At 35.8% G+C, this 18,535-nt stretch overlaps 1 protein-coding gene across 2 annotated transcripts in view; it reads left to right on the top strand.

Moving 5' to 3' along the window:
* Ptpn4 (protein tyrosine phosphatase non-receptor type 4) overlaps nucleotides 1-18,535 on the top strand; it is a 179,109-nt gene that overhangs the window by 146,887 nt on the left and 13,687 nt on the right. For both annotated transcript variants that reach the window (XM_029483458.1, XM_021161817.2), the window contains 7 exons: nucleotides 97-263; nucleotides 1,935-2,025; nucleotides 2,189-2,250; nucleotides 4,850-4,996; nucleotides 6,160-6,288; nucleotides 9,370-9,518; nucleotides 16,666-16,801. In XM_029483458.1, the coding sequence (XP_029339318.1) occupies nucleotides 97-263; nucleotides 1,935-2,025; nucleotides 2,189-2,250; nucleotides 4,850-4,996; nucleotides 6,160-6,288; nucleotides 9,370-9,518; nucleotides 16,666-16,801 (881 nt within the window). The remainder of the gene's footprint in view (nucleotides 1-96; nucleotides 264-1,934; nucleotides 2,026-2,188; nucleotides 2,251-4,849; nucleotides 4,997-6,159; nucleotides 6,289-9,369; nucleotides 9,519-16,665; nucleotides 16,802-18,535) is intronic.

Genomic DNA, 18,535 nt, shown 5'->3' with positions numbered 1-18,535 from the left:
ATAATGCAATTATTAGTTATTGAATCTATAGAATATATCTGTCAATTTCTTACTGAATTCTATTAAGATTCTTACTGTGCTTTTTGTTTATTTTAGCTGTATATGATGTAGTAGAAGAAAAACTAGAAAGTGAACCAGACTTCCAGTATATTCCTGAGAAAACCCCACTAGATAGTGTCCATCAAGATGACCATTCCTTGCGGGAATCAATGATCCAGCTAGCTGAGGGGCTTATAACTGGAACAGTACTGGCACAGTTTGATGTAAGTAATAACATTTATATTAAATCAGTATTTGCTAAATAGTTTGAGGGTTGTTTAGGGCCTAATCTACTGTGCATGATGATTTATAAGGTAAAATTATAGGCTTAGAATTTGTTAGCATGAAGAATTTTAAAATGTAGTTTTAAAAAATTATTCCCACAATACTGGTTATGACTATATAAATAAGATTTTTTAAAAGATCTATTTGCTTATTTATTTATTTATTTATTTATTTATTTATTAATATGTAAGTACACTATAGCTGTCTCAGACACCCTAGAAGAGGGCATCAAATCTCATTACAGATGGTTGTGAGCCACCATGTGGTTGCTGGGATTTGAACTCAGGACCTTCAGAAAAGCAGTCAGTACTCTTAATTGCTGAGCCATCTCTCCAGCCCAAATAAGTTTATTTTTAAAAGAAGAATAAAAGCTAGGCAGGAAGATGTTGTTCAGTTCAAGATGAGCCCAGAACAATGAGTTACGGGCCAATCTAAGCTATACAATGAGATCCCTCTCAAAATATATAAAAGTAGTAAAAGTAAACACATTTCATATGTTTTTTCATGTAATTTACTAGTTTTTTTTTTTTTAATGGAAACTACAAGATAAGAGTATTGTCTTATAAATTCAAAGCTTGTGAAAAGCCAAATGTCACAGCACATATCATTTGTAATACTGGGTATCATAGTTTTACAATTTTCCATGTGTTTGGGGCCATCCTTAACTATATGTAGTAAAGTCCTTGTATTAAAAAATAAGTAAAATAAGAATAAGCAAAAGATAAGAATATGACTTGTATTTAAAATTCATAATTTGTAATGTTTAATCTTTTTCTAATTTTTTTGTCTGTATAGTCTTATAACCTCTGAGATCATTATTTCAGATGAACAAGAATGCTTCTTGATTGATAATCCCACCCCCACATACCCCCCACACCCCCTGAGACAGGGTCTTTCCCTGTAATGCTAGCACTTTCTGTGTAGCCCTAGCTATTCTGGGACTCAGCCTGTAGTCACCTGCATGTGCCCTAAGTACTGGGTTAGAGCTGTGCACTATGTTTGCCTGGCATGGCTGTAGTCTCTATTTTGATTTGTGAGTATATAGTAAACTTGAAAGTCTAGATTTAAGCCAGACATGTCCAGCCTGTGGTCCACAGGTTGCATATATCCAAGATAGTTATAAATCTGGTCCAACACATTTGTAGATGGTAATATTTTGTCATAATGATCTTAATTTGTTTATCTTTAATAAAACCAGGAATTTCCCCACGTGTTTTTAAATAATGATGGCTATATACAAATATGTTGTATATAAATGCTTATAATAATAAAACATGTTAAGACATGCATCCATTCTTTTTTGAAAATGTCTCAGTGTACCTTTGAACACTTTCAAACTAAAATAAAGCCAAATGTTCTTTGTAGACTTGCTATTGAAATACTTTAGTGAGCAAAATTGTTTTCAAACGTTTCAAATAATCATAGATGCGTATTGCATGTCAGAAATTACCAAGCAGACTATAGCTCTGGGTCAGCATGTGACTGTTCTGAAAAGTATCATGGTATGCATGGAGTATGGAGGGTTTCCATTGGAATAGAAACAAGTCTGCTAAAACAAAGCAGAACTGTTGATGGCTTATCAGACGGTTTCTGTTTGTTTGTTTTTAAAGCAACTCTATCGGAAAAAACCTGGAATGACAATGTCTTGTGCCAAATTACCTCAGAACATTTCCAAAAACAGATACAGAGATATTTCACCTTGTAAGTATCTATTAACTCTTACAATTATAAGCTTAGTATTTTAAATAAAACTTTATTAAATTTTTATGACTAGAGTGTGTTTCATTAGTGGTATAGCTTTTGTGGTTTAATCCCAAGTATCAAAACAGAAAAGGAAACCATTGTTTCTTTTAATTTTTTTTAGATGATGCTACACGGGTCCTTTTAAAAGGTAATGAAGACTACATCAATGCAAACTATATAAATGTAAGTTTTTCCTTATGCCTTTGTTTTTGGGAGTAATTGAAAACCATTGAAAATTTGAATGTTAATTCCTTTTTATTGAAAGTCTAACCTTGATTCTTTGTGCAATTGATGAACTAGGTAATAGTGAATCACCATTACTAGAGCAAATAGGTAGTTAGGTGTTTATAAGTAAGTAGTCACATTTCATCAGCTAATCAATGCACAGCTTCATTTAAAGCTTTATTTAATAATAACATTGTTGTTTTGTTAACTTTGAATGCATAGCCAATAGCATTTGAAGTGTAACTCATGACTGAAAAAAGCTAATCTACATTCTCTCCATGGTGAATAACATTGCAACCTTCATGTACATAAGAACTCTATACAGCACTTCATCACTGTGATTGTAAATGGTGCAATTATCCTCAATAAACATGAAAATGTGAAGAATATGGTACTGCACAGTAATCGGGGCTGCATGTAGGCAGTATAAAAGGGGAATGAAACAGCTGCCTTTTGATGTCATCTGAAAAAAAATGCTTATCCAGTGACTCAGATGGTTTCTTCCTCAGTATGCCTAGACATAATCAACAAAGCCCGCCTCCTGTTTTGAAACTGCATAAGAACTTTAACAATTATGGAGCTAGAGAGATGGCAAAGCAGTTAAGCTTGCTGCATAATCATGAGGCCCTGTCTTCAAAGGAATAGGAAGAGGGTGTTATAAGTTGCCATACAGCTCCTCCTTTTGACCTTAGATAATGACTTGTGGAGTTGTTGTTTGTTTTTTTAAGCAAAGCCAGAATAATATTATGAAAGTTAGAAAAATAAGTATCACAGTTAAATGAAAGTTTAAACTTATAAAACAAAGTACAAATTTAAACTACATAAAAGTTCTACTGTTTATCTCTGAAAATGAAAGACCAAAAATTTGATGATAACATACACATGTATAGTTCTTTATCTGAAACCTTCAAGTATTCATTAGTATTGACAATTTTTAGATTTTTTTAAAGACTATTCAGTGCGTGTAGCAGTGCTATATAGGAAGTAAGTATTCCTAGCAGGTTATGGAATAGGGGCCCTTTAATTATTATACTGATACTATACAAATATTCTGAGTGGGATTAAGTCAAAGTCACATTTTGATGTCAAATGCTTTCAAGTAAAGTCACCTTTAAAATGCTTTCAAGTTAGGACAAGGTTCAAAACAGCAAAATCAGTTTTGCATTTCAGACTATTGGTCTTTTCAGAGCTATGGATAAGGGAATGTAGCTATATTGGCAAGTATCAATTAACTACATTCCTGTGTGTTGTTGGTTAAAATGTACACTGGTTTCTTTGTGGAGCAGTTTGGTATTGTTAGAAGTTGAGCTGTGAATACATTTGTATCCAGCATTTTCATTTCTTCCTGTTGACCTTATAGGTAGATATATTTTTTCCTTTGCCAAAAATGTCAGGTTTAGAGAATGGTAGGGCTCAGTTTACTTTGCTACTGGTAACAAACATTAACAATGCCTAAAATATATAAGTTACAGTATTTTTTTAAGAAGGGTCATTAACTGCTCTTCCTGAAGGTCCAGAGTTCAAATCCTAGCAATCACATGGTGGCTCACAACCACCTGTATTGAGATCTGACGCCCTCTTCTGGTGCATCTGAAGTCAGCTACAGTGCACTTATGTATAATAATAAATAAATCTTTGGACCAGAGTAAGCAGGGATTGAGCAAGCAGAGTTGACTGGAGCNAGTGGGACTGACCGGACCAGAGCGAGTAGAGGTCCTAAAAAAATTCAATTCCTAACAACCACATGAAGGCTCACAACCATCTGTACAGCTACAGTGTACTCACATAAATAAATAAATAAATCTTTTTTTTTTTTTTTAAAAAAAAGAAGGGTCATTAAAAGAAAGAAATTAGGTACTAATTTGGGTATTATCTTTCAAACAGTGGGATTCAGAACACCATACTCATTGTGCTACTCTTTTAAAATTGGTTTTATAGAAAAATAGTTGTTATATACAGACTATCTATGTGAAAGAGGTACTAGGAAGTAGAAAAACAAATTTACCCTCTGATAATAAATGGAAGCTGGTTTGGGAGGGAGACTTCAAGTTTCAAGTACCTTGGGTATTTTCTAAATTGCTATATGTAGGTATCAGCTTGTTGAAATCAACCTCAAATGTACAGTGGTGATTCCTCTATATTTATTGTCTTATTTCATTCTAAAAACAAACTTTAATATTATTCTAATGGTTCTTCATGAATTTTTCTTCCTTAGAAAATTTACCAATAAACTATTTATAGATACTTTAAAAAAATATTTTTACAAACTCTCTGTCTTTAAAACAAGGCCCTCTATAATGCTGCCTCTTAAGCCATAATAGTATGAGATATAGTGGTACATGCCTATAATAGTTCAGATGCTGGGCTACATAGTAAGACCTTGTTTCAAAGAAGAAGAAAATAAAGGAGGTAGTTTTTGGAAAATATTTGCTTTAAGTTCCTCTTGCACCAATTAAATAATGAATAAGTATAACTTTGGACATTGCCAGGAAATTTCTTTTACAAGTAAAATTATTAATGAAGATTATTTCTTATTTTAATTTCTTTTTCTTGTTAGATGGAAATTCCTTCTTCAAGTATTATAAATCAATACATTGCTTGTCAAGGGCCATTACCACACACTTGTAAAGATTTTTGGCAAATGACTTGGGAACAAGGCTCCTCCATGGTTGTGATGTTGACCACACAAGTTGAACGTGGCAGAGTAAGCTATAGCTTAATCTTAAACATTACTTAGGCTCTTTTTAAATTATATTGTATTTATATACTCAGAACATCCTCTTGTAGCCTTTTATCTTTTGTTTTGGTGCCATGCTTTGAATCATTACAGCTAAATACTTAAGACTGTGACCAGCACAATACTTGCAACATGAATATTACCATTCTTTTCATTGTATTTATTTAAAATGAATACTTTAAATTTTAAAGTTTAAAAAGTTTAAAGTTTAATACTGAAGAATATTTGGCAATAATAGTAACTGAAGTAGTGATAATAAAATTTGGGTGACACTGAAGAGCATTATGCTGAATGAGAAATTGTTAACAAATCAAAAATTATTGTATGATTCCATTTTTATGGAACATCCCAGATTGGCTCTTCATATGTACAGAAAGATACCTAAGTCCAGGTTTGGGAAAGAGGATGAAATGGGTCAGAAAGCATAACAACTACTAAAGAATACATGGGTTTTTTTTTTTTTTTTTATGGCACAGTGAAAATGAACTAAGAGTTTAGGAAATGGTTACACAGTTCTATGAAGTGTACTGAAAGCAATTGCACTTTAAATGGGTCAGTGATAGGAAAATAGAGCTAGGATTATATAGTATATATACATATGCACATATCCTACACACCTGTGATAAAACTCTAATCAGGATATAGCCAAACAGATTGTTTAGAGAAGGTTTTTTAAAGGTCAGTGAACAGCCAGGCAAGATGGGATAAATAAGTAAAGTACATACGGACCTAAGTTGAGATCCCCAGTACTCACCATAACATTTATAGATCTGGTAGCTTGCATCTGTAGCCCTAGAGCTGGCGGGCCGGAGCAGAGATAAGCAGATCCCTGTGCTCATTGACCAGCCAGCTTGCCTAGCCATACTGAAGAGCTACAAATAAACAAGGTAATGAGTGATGGAAGAGACCACAGTGCTACATGTGTGTGCATACACACTCATATATGTGCACAGGAACATTCATACAATATGCACCTGCATACACGAAAATATTAGTAGCTATTTGATGTAGGAGAATTATTTCCTATAAATTTGAAAGTTCTTAAAAAATTAGATCATTTTGAAAGTTGGAGAATTCAAATTTATGTCTTAAATAGGTAATTTTCTTGTATTCAATCTGTTGACAATCAGGTTAAATGTCACCAGTATTGGCCAGAACCCTCAGAAAGCTCATCCTATGGATGCTATCAAGTCACCTGCCACTCTGAAGAAGGAAACCCTGCCTATATCTTCAGGAAGATGACACTGTTTAACCAAGAGGTAAGAAGTCAAGAGTGTCTGTGTATAAGAACTGCTGTAAAGACTTGAAAATGAAAATGTTTTTAGTTTGAGACTAGTTACTAGGAAACAAAAGTTACTCAACTGGTGGGTAGAAGGATGGATCATCAGTTAAGAACAGCACTTGCTGGGGGGGCTGAAGGAATGGCTCAGAGGTTAAGTGCACTGACTGCTCTTCCAAAGAACCTGAGTTCAATTCCCAACACCCACATGGTGACTCACAACATTCTTTAATGGGAACCGATACCCTCTTCTGGTGTGTCTGGAGATAGCTACAGTGTGCTCATATATACATAAAATAAATAATTCTTAAAAACAAAACAAAAGAACACTTGCTGATTAGTCATAGGGAAAGTTCAGATCCCAGCACTGATATAATAAGCTGGACATTACTACAAGTGCCTGTAACCCCAGCTCTGAGAATTTAGACAAAAGGATCCCCGGGGCTTTCTGAGTTCTACCTAGCATAGCTCTGAGCAATGACCAGGTTTAGGGAGAGATACTGTTCTAAAGGAATAAGAAGAAAGTAAGAAAGGAGGACACCTGATGACTTTTCTGGCACATAGTCCACATACATGCACACACACACACACACATACACACACACTTTATTTATCTTTGCATAGTTCTGAGGTACTCTGGTTATATAAATAAAAATGTCATGGCTAGATATAGCTAGCTTTATATAGCTATAGTTAGACTCTAAGAAAAAGGACTATGTTGAAGATAGAAATCACTATGCACACATACACACACACTTGCCTACCTCTTGGTTATCTACTTAGGAAAATAAAGATGAAAATAAAGAACTATCTTAATGATTAACCTACAGATTGGTACATTATATCATAAGCTAGACAATATATCCTTAATTTATTCTTATTCGAATAAACTTTAGCCGTTTCTCCCTGTAATGTTTAGCTTCATTTAGTGTCCGATTCCTTTTCTATATGTTAGCACATCATCAGGCTCCTTCCTTATTGGCTGTAAGAGAGCCAGTAAGGCTCTACGTCACTTGTCATTAATCATACCCTTGGAGTTCCTGCCATCAAAAGTTTTAAGTATTGGTGGGAGAGACCTGGGCCTTCACAGTCTTATGTGGCAGTTTCTTTCTTCCTTTGGCTTTGTTTAAAATGGCCTTCAGTGTTACTAAGTGTTGTGGTGCAAGTATTTAATCCTAGCTTGAGCCAAACATAAAATGTTGAGCCAACATAAAAATGTACATACACAATGCTGGGCGGTGGTGGCGCACAACTTTAATCCCGGCACTTGGGAGGCAGAGGCAGGCAGATTTCTGAGTTCGAGGCCAGCCTGGTCTACAAAGTGAATTCCAGGACAGCCAGGACTACACAGAGAAACCCTGTCTCGAAAAAAACAAATAAAATAAAATAAAATAAAATAAAATAAAATAAAATAAAATAAAAATGCACATTCACTGATAGATACTAGATAGGCAACTTCCACTCCCAAAGTCTTGATTGACTTTGACCTTCATTGAAGGGGCTCTAGCCAGCCTATCAAGCCTGGCCCTTCTTCCTCATTTTCTCTGCCTTGCTAGATTACATTCCTGTGCTAGCCCAAAAGGCCCATTTCCTTATTAGTCCACTTTCTCCTTCTGAAACTGTCTACGAGTCCATTTATCAAAGTATTGAAGTCCAGCAATCTAAAGCCCCCTTTGGCTCACCTAATTAACACGCCCAATTAAAGTTAATCATCTCACTCTGACTCTTCCCCTTTACTTTTACAAACTGCCAAGTCTGTCTCCTCTCTGTCCATAGGCGGTCCTTTGTCAGCACCCACCCCACTCCCATCCCAAGGACAAATACTCCTTCCCCTCTCCCGTTTCCTGTCCTCTCTCCCATAGCCTCTGTCTTCTGTCTTTCTCTCTTATTCATGCCCTTTTCTCCAACTTGGTCTTGGTGGTCTGAGTTGATACCTGTCTTTTCATTCATGATCTCCATTTAACATAAATGGCTGTCCCCGGACTGAGTGATGTTGAATGATAGCTATATCCAGTTTTAAAGTGTGTGAGTCAGTAATTTGATATGATTTAGTCTTTTTATGAAACCTTTTAAACCCAAAGATGCTGTGGAGCTGTAGGTGTCCTTTCACTTTTCACTTGAAGGAAAGAACCTCTGAAATATTAAATGCCAAAATTGGCAGAGTTAGGATTTGAGGATTTCAGCCAGAGTTCTTATTTTAATTATATCCATCATTGCTCCCCTTACCACAGCCAAGTATAATTAATCCTTATTTAACTTTGTGTTTTTATGGCCTCTATTAATCTGTATATTTGAGAGATTTTATATTTAAATGTTTTATTATACTCATTTATGTGTGTGCAAGTGTTTGTGGTTTTGTCATGGTGCACCTGTGGAGGTCAGGGAGGGCAGAAGACCCAGCAATTGGGTTGAGATGGTCATTCTTGGCCATAAGCACTCCTAGCAGCTGAGCCATTTCATTCTACTGGGGCTTTGATGTCATTCCTGTCATGGAATAATTGTCTCAAGTTTTGTTCATACTCACAAAAGTGTTTACTTTACGATCTTTGTTCATGTGGAATCCCTATTAGGTAATCTTTTAAGCAGTTATCTGAACTTAATTTATTTCTGCCTATTTATTTGATTACCCTATTCAAAATGCCTTAGATATAAAAATTGAGTCATTAAAGTATAGCAATGTTGCCAGGTGGTGGTGGTGAACACCTTTAATCCTAGCACTTGGGAGTTAGAAGTTGGTGGATCTTTATGAATTTGAGTCTAGCCTGGTCTATAGACTTCGTTCCAGGACAGCCAAAAGCTATACAAAGAAACCGTGTCTCAGAAAATCTTAACCAAAAAAAAAAAAGTATAGCAATGTAAGTAGCTAGTACTTACAAGGATACAACTATTTCTGTGAAATGTTTTCCTTCATTTCGAATGTTGTATTTAAGTGAGTTTATACACAGTGGCAAGAGAAAAAGGAAAGGTGGTTTTACTTTCCTTCTAAAACTAAAATGGCATGAATTTTATATTTTACAGGTAATTCCTAAGTCAAAGTGTGTAACTTCTCATTTTCATTTAGAAAAACGAGAGCCGTCAACTCACTCAGATTCAGTACACAGCCTGGCCTGACCATGGAGTACCTGATGATTCGAGTGACTTTCTGGATTTTGTTTGTCATGTACGAGACCAGAGGGCTGGAAAAGAAGAGCCCATTATTGTTCATTGCAGGTACTTTATTTCCTGTCCTTAAGAAATGAATAAGTACGTTCTTGGGAATGCATTCTGTATTTTGGCCTTTTGTTGTAATAGAAGATGGTAGACAATGGAGAAAATTCTAATATAATGGTGTAGAAACTATGTAAAAGGATAAAAACAATAGTTATTTTTCTGGTTCTCCTATTTTAATATCTCTTGGAATGTGTCTTATAATTGATGGTAACTTGGATATGATGAAACACTAACAGTATGTGTTGTATTGCTTTAACAAGATACTTGAAACTGGGTAATTTATAAAAACAGGAATGTATTTTTCAGTTTTAGATTGCAGGGTTAAGTATGGCCAGCAGAGGCTGCTACTCTACAAACTAGGGGAGCTAATACAGTACAGAGCCCTGTGGGCCTCTGAAACTTAACCTGTATGACTAGCAGCAGATCCAAAGTGGCATCTTTCTTTCTGCCACTGGGTCACCTCTGGTAATATCTTAATATATACCTTTAATGGTAATATCTTAATGTTTTTTCATTTTAACATTTTTGAGAAAAGGTCTTATATAACCTAACCTGATCTAAGTGCCCTTACATTCCTCCACCAATTCTGGAGTTGTACATGTATAGTATACTGCCACCTTATCTTACAAAATAGAACTTTTGTGTTTTTATTTTTTTAATTCCATTTCCATGTTCAGCTGGTTTTATTTTTCATTATTCAGCAAGCTTGTTTTGTTTTGTTCTTTGAGACAGGGTTTCTCTGTGTAGCCCTGGCTGTCCTGGAACTCACTCTATAGACAAGGCTGGCCTTGCACTCAGAAATCTGCCTGCCTCTGCCTCCCAAGTGCTGGGATTAAAGGCATGGGCCACCACCCCCGGCTTTTCTTTTCTTTTCTTTTTAATCTCCTGTTTTGTCCTCCTTCTTTATTTTAATATTTTTTTATTATTTATTAATTTGACATCATACATCCCAATTCCACTCATCTCCTCATCCCTCCACATCTACCCTCTGCCCTTGCAACCTTCTCCCAAAAACAAAGTGAAATAAAAAAACATCTCACTGTGTGAGCTGCAGAGGGTCACACAATGTACTCGGTTCCCACACAGCTTTACTTGCAAATGGTCATCGCAATGAGTCATTGATCCAGCATCAATCCTGGATCCTTGCCTGGATATTCTTTTATTGCCCTGTGTCATGGACATCCTACAACTTTGGTTCTGTAGAACTTGCCCCTTACCACACTCCAGTATGTGAGTGAGTTTGTCAGCCACCCCCCCCCCTTCCCCAGCTCTCCTGTGCCCATGCTGTGACCAGCTCTTCCACTTTGCTCTAGTGAGGGATTCCTCCTCCGTTTTATAACTTATTTCTACTCTTCTTTTTCCTTTTACTTAACACTGTTTCTTGTGTCTCTGTTTCCTCTCCTTTCTTGTTTTCTTTCTTTATCCCATTCATTACTATTTCCACCTTTGCTATAAGTGATTTTTAACTTCAGAGTATACTGAACATTCGTTTTGCCATTTTTTTCTTCTTTGGTCACTGCGGGTGTGTTATGGAGTTTAATCAATTTCACTATGTTTCTATATCACATTCATTGTGGGGTTACCAATTTGTTTTCATCTTCCTGAGTAATATTGGGGGTTTACCCTGCAAGAATAGCCTGCTAGGGAGGACGATTCCCAAATAAAAGTGGAAGAAAAATCCATACCAACAAAGGCACAAATTAGGACACAGAAATACTCAATTACTAAATTCAAACATACTAAAACAGGTAAAATGTTGGATAAATTCAAACATTTTCCTGTAAAAATCATTAGTGACTTTAAGGAAAATACAAATAAGCAGATGAATGAACTAAGAATTTCACATGGGGGCTTGGAAAGAAAACTGGCAACATAGAAGAGAAAGTAAGCAAGTGGATAGAAAAGTTAGCTTACACATGAATAAGAAATTAATCAAGGAAATTGAGATGTACAAAATACAAATAGAAATGTTGGAAATGAAAACTTTGGAGGAACAAATTTTTAATAAATATAGAAAGTAGACTGCATCACCAATGGACTAGACGAAGCAGCAACAATAAAAGAACATCAGGACTGTGGGCAAGGCTGAAGAATACTATGCAAACTTGATTTAAAAGCTGGGCATCGTGGCGCACGCCTTTAATCCCAGCACTCTGAAGGCAGAGGCAGGCAGATTTCTGAGTCCAAGGCCAGCCTGGTCTACAAAGTGAGTTCCAGGACAGCCAGGGATATACAGAGAAACCATGTCTAAAAAAACAAAAAACAAAACAAACAAACAAAAACAAAAAACAAAAAAAAGCAAGCAAACAAAAAGTCACAACCACAATTTTCAAAAACTGTAGGATGTTATCAAGAGACAGAATCTAGGAATCTGTGGGGTAGAAGGAATCAACATTAAAATTTCATCTAGAAAATCTATTCAATGAAAATATAGCAGTTTTCCAAATCTAGGAAAGAAATGAACATCTAAGCCCAGGGGTTATTTAGAACCCCAAATTACATGACCAAGGGAGAACCTCTCCATAGTACAGTATACTCAAGATGCCAAAGTGTGAAAACACAGCAATATTAAAAACTGTAGAAGAGCCAAGCATAGTGGAACATACCTTGGTGCAAAGGTAGTAGGATCTTTGATGTTCAGGCCAGCCAGTACAACATAGTGAGCCCCTTTTCCAAACAAGACAAACACTGGAAGAGAAAAGACGGTATCTCACTTACAACAGCAAGCCTAGTGACTGGAGAGATGGCTCATCAGTCAAGAACACTGGCTGCTCTTGCAGAAGGCCTGTCTTTGATTCCCAGAACTCACCTAGTAACTCATAACTGTCGTTAAGTCTAGTCCAAGGCATTTGATGCTCTCTTCTATCTTCCTTGGGCCAGAGATGCATGTGATGCACACACATAACTGCAGGCAAAACACTTAAACACATACCATGGTTGAGATAGTAAAGCGTTGAGGGAAGGGGAGTACATTAGATCTTACAACCGAAAATTTAAAGGCCATAAAAGCATAAAATCATATATTTCAAGTCCTGAAGATGAATAGTTAACAAAGCTGCTCTATTCCCGAAATCTACCTTTTAATAGAACAGAAATAAGGACATTTCAACTCTAAGACAGTTCATGGCCACTAAGTCAGCATTGCAAAAGCTACTGAAAGGGGACCAAAACACAGGGCAGTAGGAACAATGGAGAGCACAGGCTAGAGTTGCTTTCATGTGAGGACTAAATAAACAAAGGATACTTAAACCCATCATATCTTGTTTAACAAAGTAAGTCAGTGAAATTCCTAATGCAGATAGAGAAAAAGCAAAAAGCAAATATTAACCAACCAAAACAACAACCAGCAAAATTATAGGAGAAAAGAAGGAAAAGAAAGAAATGGGAAGTGAAGGAAAAAGAAAATAAAAAGAAAGTCAGGAGAAACATGCCCTCAACATAATAAAGACTACAATAAACATAATAAAGACTACAATAAACATAATAAAGACTACAATAAACATAATAAAGACTACAATAAACCTGTAGTTAACATGATAGATACCAAATGCAGAAAAACTGAACACATTTTCTCTATAGTCAGAAACTAGACAATTCATATATTTAATATATTGTTCTATGCTTGATTCAGTATAATCTCAAAATATTAGGTAGAATAATACGGCAAGAAAATGAAAATATAAATAAATATTTTCTGGTCATGTGATATGATTTTTAAAAGACCCTACAGACTCCATAAGAAAACTCTTAGCTCTGAATAACACTTTTAACCAATATTAAAAGAAAAAAAATCAGCAAACAAATATAGGTAGCTTTCATATAGATCAGTAAGAAACTTGTCAACAAAGAATTCAGTGGGGAAGTTCATTCACAGTAGCTTTAATAAAGTACCTAGGAATAAACATAATTAAGGCCATTAACGACCTCTACAATAAAAATGCTAAAATACTGAAGAAAGTAATTGAAGATACTGAAAGATGAACGACCTACCATACTTATGGGCTAATACAATAATTGTAAAATGGCTGTGTTACTAAAAGAAACTTACAGACTAAACATAATCTTTGTTAAAATTCTACTGACATTCTCCAGAAATAGAACAGGAAATCCTATAACTCACATGAAAGCCAAAAAGACCCCAAATAAACAAGACAAACAAACAAACAAACATCATAATCAGAGAGTATCACAGTATATATATGATCTCAAGTTAAACTGTACAGCTGTAGGACAAACGCAGTGGGATTCTGGCATGAACAGACACAGACCAGTGGCTAGAATAATAGAACCAGAAGTAAATGCACACAATTACATCTGCCATTTTACAAGTGTTGACAACATAGTTTTTACTTGGGTAGTGTTGATCTCTTGATAATCACTGATTATTCTTCATCCCCAGCTGATTAGAAACAGCCAATTTTTAATTAAAAATATATCAACAGCCCCAACAGACTGTTTTCAAGGACTCCAAACTTTTCTCTGAAACTTCACAAGCTAGGCCTCTATTATCTTTGTTTCTCTCAGCATGATTTTCCTATGACTCATTAGGCTCCAAGCACTCAATGTCTTTTCCAGACCAAAGTTCCAAACCCTCCACCTTTCTCCCATAAGACATCCCAAGGCATAAAAACTACATAGTCAGGTCCATCACAGGAAGACTTCACTTTTAGTACCAGTTTCTGCTTTAGTTTGATTTTCTTTTGCTGTGAGTAAACACTGATCAGAAGCAACTTGGTACCGAATCTATTTTATTTTATGTCCCTCATGGAGGGAAGTCGGGGCAAGACTCACAGCAGGATTTTGGGGACAGAAGCTGAAGAAGCATCACAATGGTTACTCACTCACTCCTACTGACTTGCTAAGCTACTTTTCTTAAATAGCCTAGGAACACCTGCCAAGGGTTGGCACTACCCACACTAGTCTGGGTCCTCCTATATCAATCAGCAATTAAGAAAATACCCCCCAAGCCCATAGGCTAAACTGATGGAGTCAGTTCTTCAATTGGCTTTCTGACAAATGAGTTGGCAGAACGTAACCAGACAACCTCCTCAATACATGGTGCTGAAAAATCTGGATGTCAGAATGAAACTGGACTCATACCTCTCATGCTTCATAAATATCAACTTAAAATGAATCAGAAACCATTATATAAGACTTGAGAACCAGAAACTCTTAGTGGAAACTGTGGATAAAAAGTGGTGATACAAGCAGGAATTTTCTGAGCGTGTAAAAGCTCTAGAAGTAATGGCAAGTACTGACAAATGGAATTGGATCACATTCTAAAGCTTCTGTTCAATGAAAGAAATTATCAGCGGAGTGAAGAGATGCTGCCTGCCAACGGGAAATCTGACCTGATTAATATCTAGATGGGACAAAACAAAATATCCACTTCATAAATAGGCAAATAAGTTGAACTAACAGTTCTCAAAAGAAGAAACACAAATAGCCAATGAATATATGAAAAAAGATTCAACATTTTTTAGTTATTAGGGAAGTGAAAATTAAAACTTGTTTGTCATTTTATCTCATTCTGCTCAGGATGGCCATCCTCAAGAAACTAGATAAGAAATGATGGTGAGGATATGGGAAAAGTGGAGCCTTTATTCACATCTTCTGAGACTATGAATTGTTAGAGTCTCTGTGAAAATCAGTATGTGGCTTCCTTGAATATTAAACTACCACATGACCCAGCTATTCCACAGATTAGTATATACTTTAACCACTTGATGCCAGTTCAATATATCACAGATATGCTTACATTTTATTGTTATTTTGTTAATATATTATTAATAAATGTACATTATTATATTTATTATTGCTGTACTGTTTACAATAGCCCAGATATGGAACCAGCCTAGATGCCCATCAATAGATAGATAGATAGATAGATAGATAGATAGATAGATAGATAGATAGATGAATGTGGTGCATATATACAATGAATTCAGTGTAAAGAAGAATGAAAATTTATCATTTATAAAAAAGTTGATAGAGCCGGGCATGGTGGCGCACGCCTTTAATCCCAGCACTCTGGAGGCAGAGGCAGGCAGATTTCTGAGTTCCAGGCCAGCCTGGTCTACAAAGTGAGTTCCAGGACAGCCAGGGCTATAAAGAGAAACCCTGTCTCAAACAAACAAACAAAAAACAAAAAAGAACATTGCTAGAACTGTAGATCAGGTTCAGAAATACGTTTTGTTTTGGTTTTGGTTTTGGTTTTTTGGTGGATATTTAGTGAGGGAAAAATACATGCAAGTAAGAAGGGGAGTAGAAGAAAAGGAATGAAAGGGAAGAGGGAAAGTTAAGGGACAAACAAAAGGGGTCATGTTTTCTCTCATAGGGAATCTAGATTTAAATATACACATATTGAAATATCTGCATATGATATGAAAGCAAAAAGGGGGCAGGTGGTAGGAGGCAAGTACAGGACAGGAAGTGCCATGTTATGCAGGAAAAGTGCCATGAAATTCATTCATCATTTTGTATGCTAACCAAAAAAAATTTTTTAGGAGTCCAGTGTCAGGGCTGGAGAGATGACGGCTCAGTACTTAAGAGAAGTATTTCTCATTCTGAGGACCAGGGTTCAGGACCCAGCACTCACATCGTGGCTAACAACCAACTAAAGTTCCTGTTGCTGGGGATGTCATCTCTGGCCTCTGCAGGCACTAGACATAGGCACAGGCACATGGTGCATTTACGTACATGCAGGCAAAACACTTATACACATGAAATAATTTTAAAAATCAAAACAAGATGCAATGTCAAGAAGGTTAGATGTATGCATCTTTACATTATAGAAATCTTCGGTAGCTACTATAGTCATGTTTGTAGGTTATAAGTTTTTTTTTAAGTATCTCAATGGTAAATTTGATATAATTTAACTTTGTTTAAAACATTAACTTACATAAGGTACAAAAAGCCATAATTGTATTTTATGTATTTTTAATGATTTATTTTACATTTTTTCTTTTGCATTTAAATGGATTTAAAATATTAAACAGTTGACTTGCTAGTTTTATCAAATAAAACTTTAAAATGAAAATTGTTTTTCTTTATTGTGATTTGCTTTTTCTTTGCTATTTCTGCAGAAAAGCCACAAATTTAGCAATTGTACTACTAAAACTTTGCACATCCGTCTGTCCTTTTTCAGTGCTGGAATTGGAAGGACTGGGGTTCTTATTACTATGGAAACTGCCATGTGTCTCATTGAATGCAATCAGCCAGTTTATCCACTAGACATTGTAAGAACAATGAGAGATCAAAGAGCAATGATGATCCAAACACAGGTGAGTACTGTGCTTCGTTTGTAAACGAAGCAATACATCTAACCTTCTTGACATTGCATCTGCCTCCTAAACACAGTAGATCTTGTTACTAATCTGCATTCTATAGCTTTTTGTGTTGTACACAAATGTACATATGTATAATAGGTTCCTGTTATGAAGCCCAGTCTGACCTAGAGCTCCAACTCTGCAACCTCCTGCCTTAGCTTCCTAACAAGCACGTGCCTCAAGTACGCCCCTAAATTATACCTTTATCGTTTTAATTCTGACTCATAAACTGTACCTCTATAGTATAATAATCAATAGCTCTTGGTATTATAATTAAAAATATCGTGGAAAACAGCCATGTTCATTTTATGTGTGTGCCATATCTGTCTTCTTTTTATGGTGCAAGGGGTGAATGAAGTTGCAACAGACACCTGTGGCCTTTCACAAGAACAGCTTTGTCAGTATGCACATGGCTTAGCATGTTAACTCGTGAGTGCTTTGCTAGATGTAGAGGCACTTGTCTTGGGTTGTTTAGTCAAGAGGAATGCTGTCTGTGAGAGTAAGCCTAAACTGGAGATCTGGGTAGAGCTTTGTTCAGGACTACCTTTGTTGTAGAAAGCCTTCGCTTTTCCTAAGAACTTAAATTGCATAACAATGACAAAATTCCTAGAATTTAAACTACTTATTTATTAAATTCTCCACTGACTTTTCATTTTGCCTCAGTAATCAAAAGAATCAAGAAATTTTAGAACTAGTGTTAAGACTGGTTTTTGTATTAATTAAAGCAGAGTAAAATGTTGGCATAGTTAGTGGCCACAAGATTTCTTGATGCTCACTGGCCTAACTACTCTAAAAAATACCCATTATTTTCTAAGCTTCTAAATACACAAAATTTCACACTTACTCAAAAGTTAATATAATATAATAAAAACATTATAAATACCCAACATTTGTCTACTGAGTTTTATTTTCCCAGTTTCACTTTCCCATTATTTAAAGCAAATCTTGGATGGCATAAATATCTTAGCATGTTACTAAAAGAGAAGATTATTTTCTTTTAAAAAATTACTATCTCACTTAAATGTAATTATAATTTCTTTTTTTTTCTTAGATATTTTCTTTATTTACATTTCAAATGTTGTCCCCTTTCCTAGTTTCCTCTCTGAAAATCCCTTATCCCCAACCCTTTCCCCCTGACAGCTTTATCAGCTCCTGTCAGCAAGCTCTTGTTAGTATCCGAAATAGTATCTGGGTTTGGTGGTTGTTTATGGGATGGATCCCCAAGTGGGGCAGTCTTTGGATGGTTATACCCCCTCCCCCCCAGGGTTTCTATATGTAGCCCTGGCAGTCCTGGAACTCACTTTGTAGACCAGGCTGGCCTCGAACTCAGAAATTCGCCTGCCTCTGCCTCCAGAGTGCTGGGATTAAAGGTGTGCACCACCACGCCCGGCTCTTGTTTCCTCTTCTAAGAAGGATTGAAGTATCCACACTTTGGTCTTCCTTCTTGAATTTCATGTGTTTTGCAAATTGTATCTTGGGTATTCTGAGCTTTTGGGCTAATGTCCACTTATCAGTGAGTGCAAATCATATGTGTTCTTTTGTGATTGGGTTACCTCACTCAGGATGATATCCTCCAGATCCATCCATTTGTCTAAGAATTTCATAAATTCATTGTTTTTAATAGCTGCGTAGTACTCCATTGTATAAATGTACCACATTTTCTGTATCCATTCCTCTGTTGAGGGACAT

Source organism: Mus caroli, chromosome 1 (assembly GCF_900094665.2).
Source record: "Mus caroli chromosome 1, CAROLI_EIJ_v1.1, whole genome shotgun sequence".
In the NCBI taxonomy this organism is placed as follows: Eukaryota; Metazoa; Chordata; class Mammalia; order Rodentia; family Muridae; genus Mus; species Mus caroli.
Note: the sequence above shows the minus strand (reverse complement) of the source record. Positions and strands in the feature narration are given on the sequence as shown.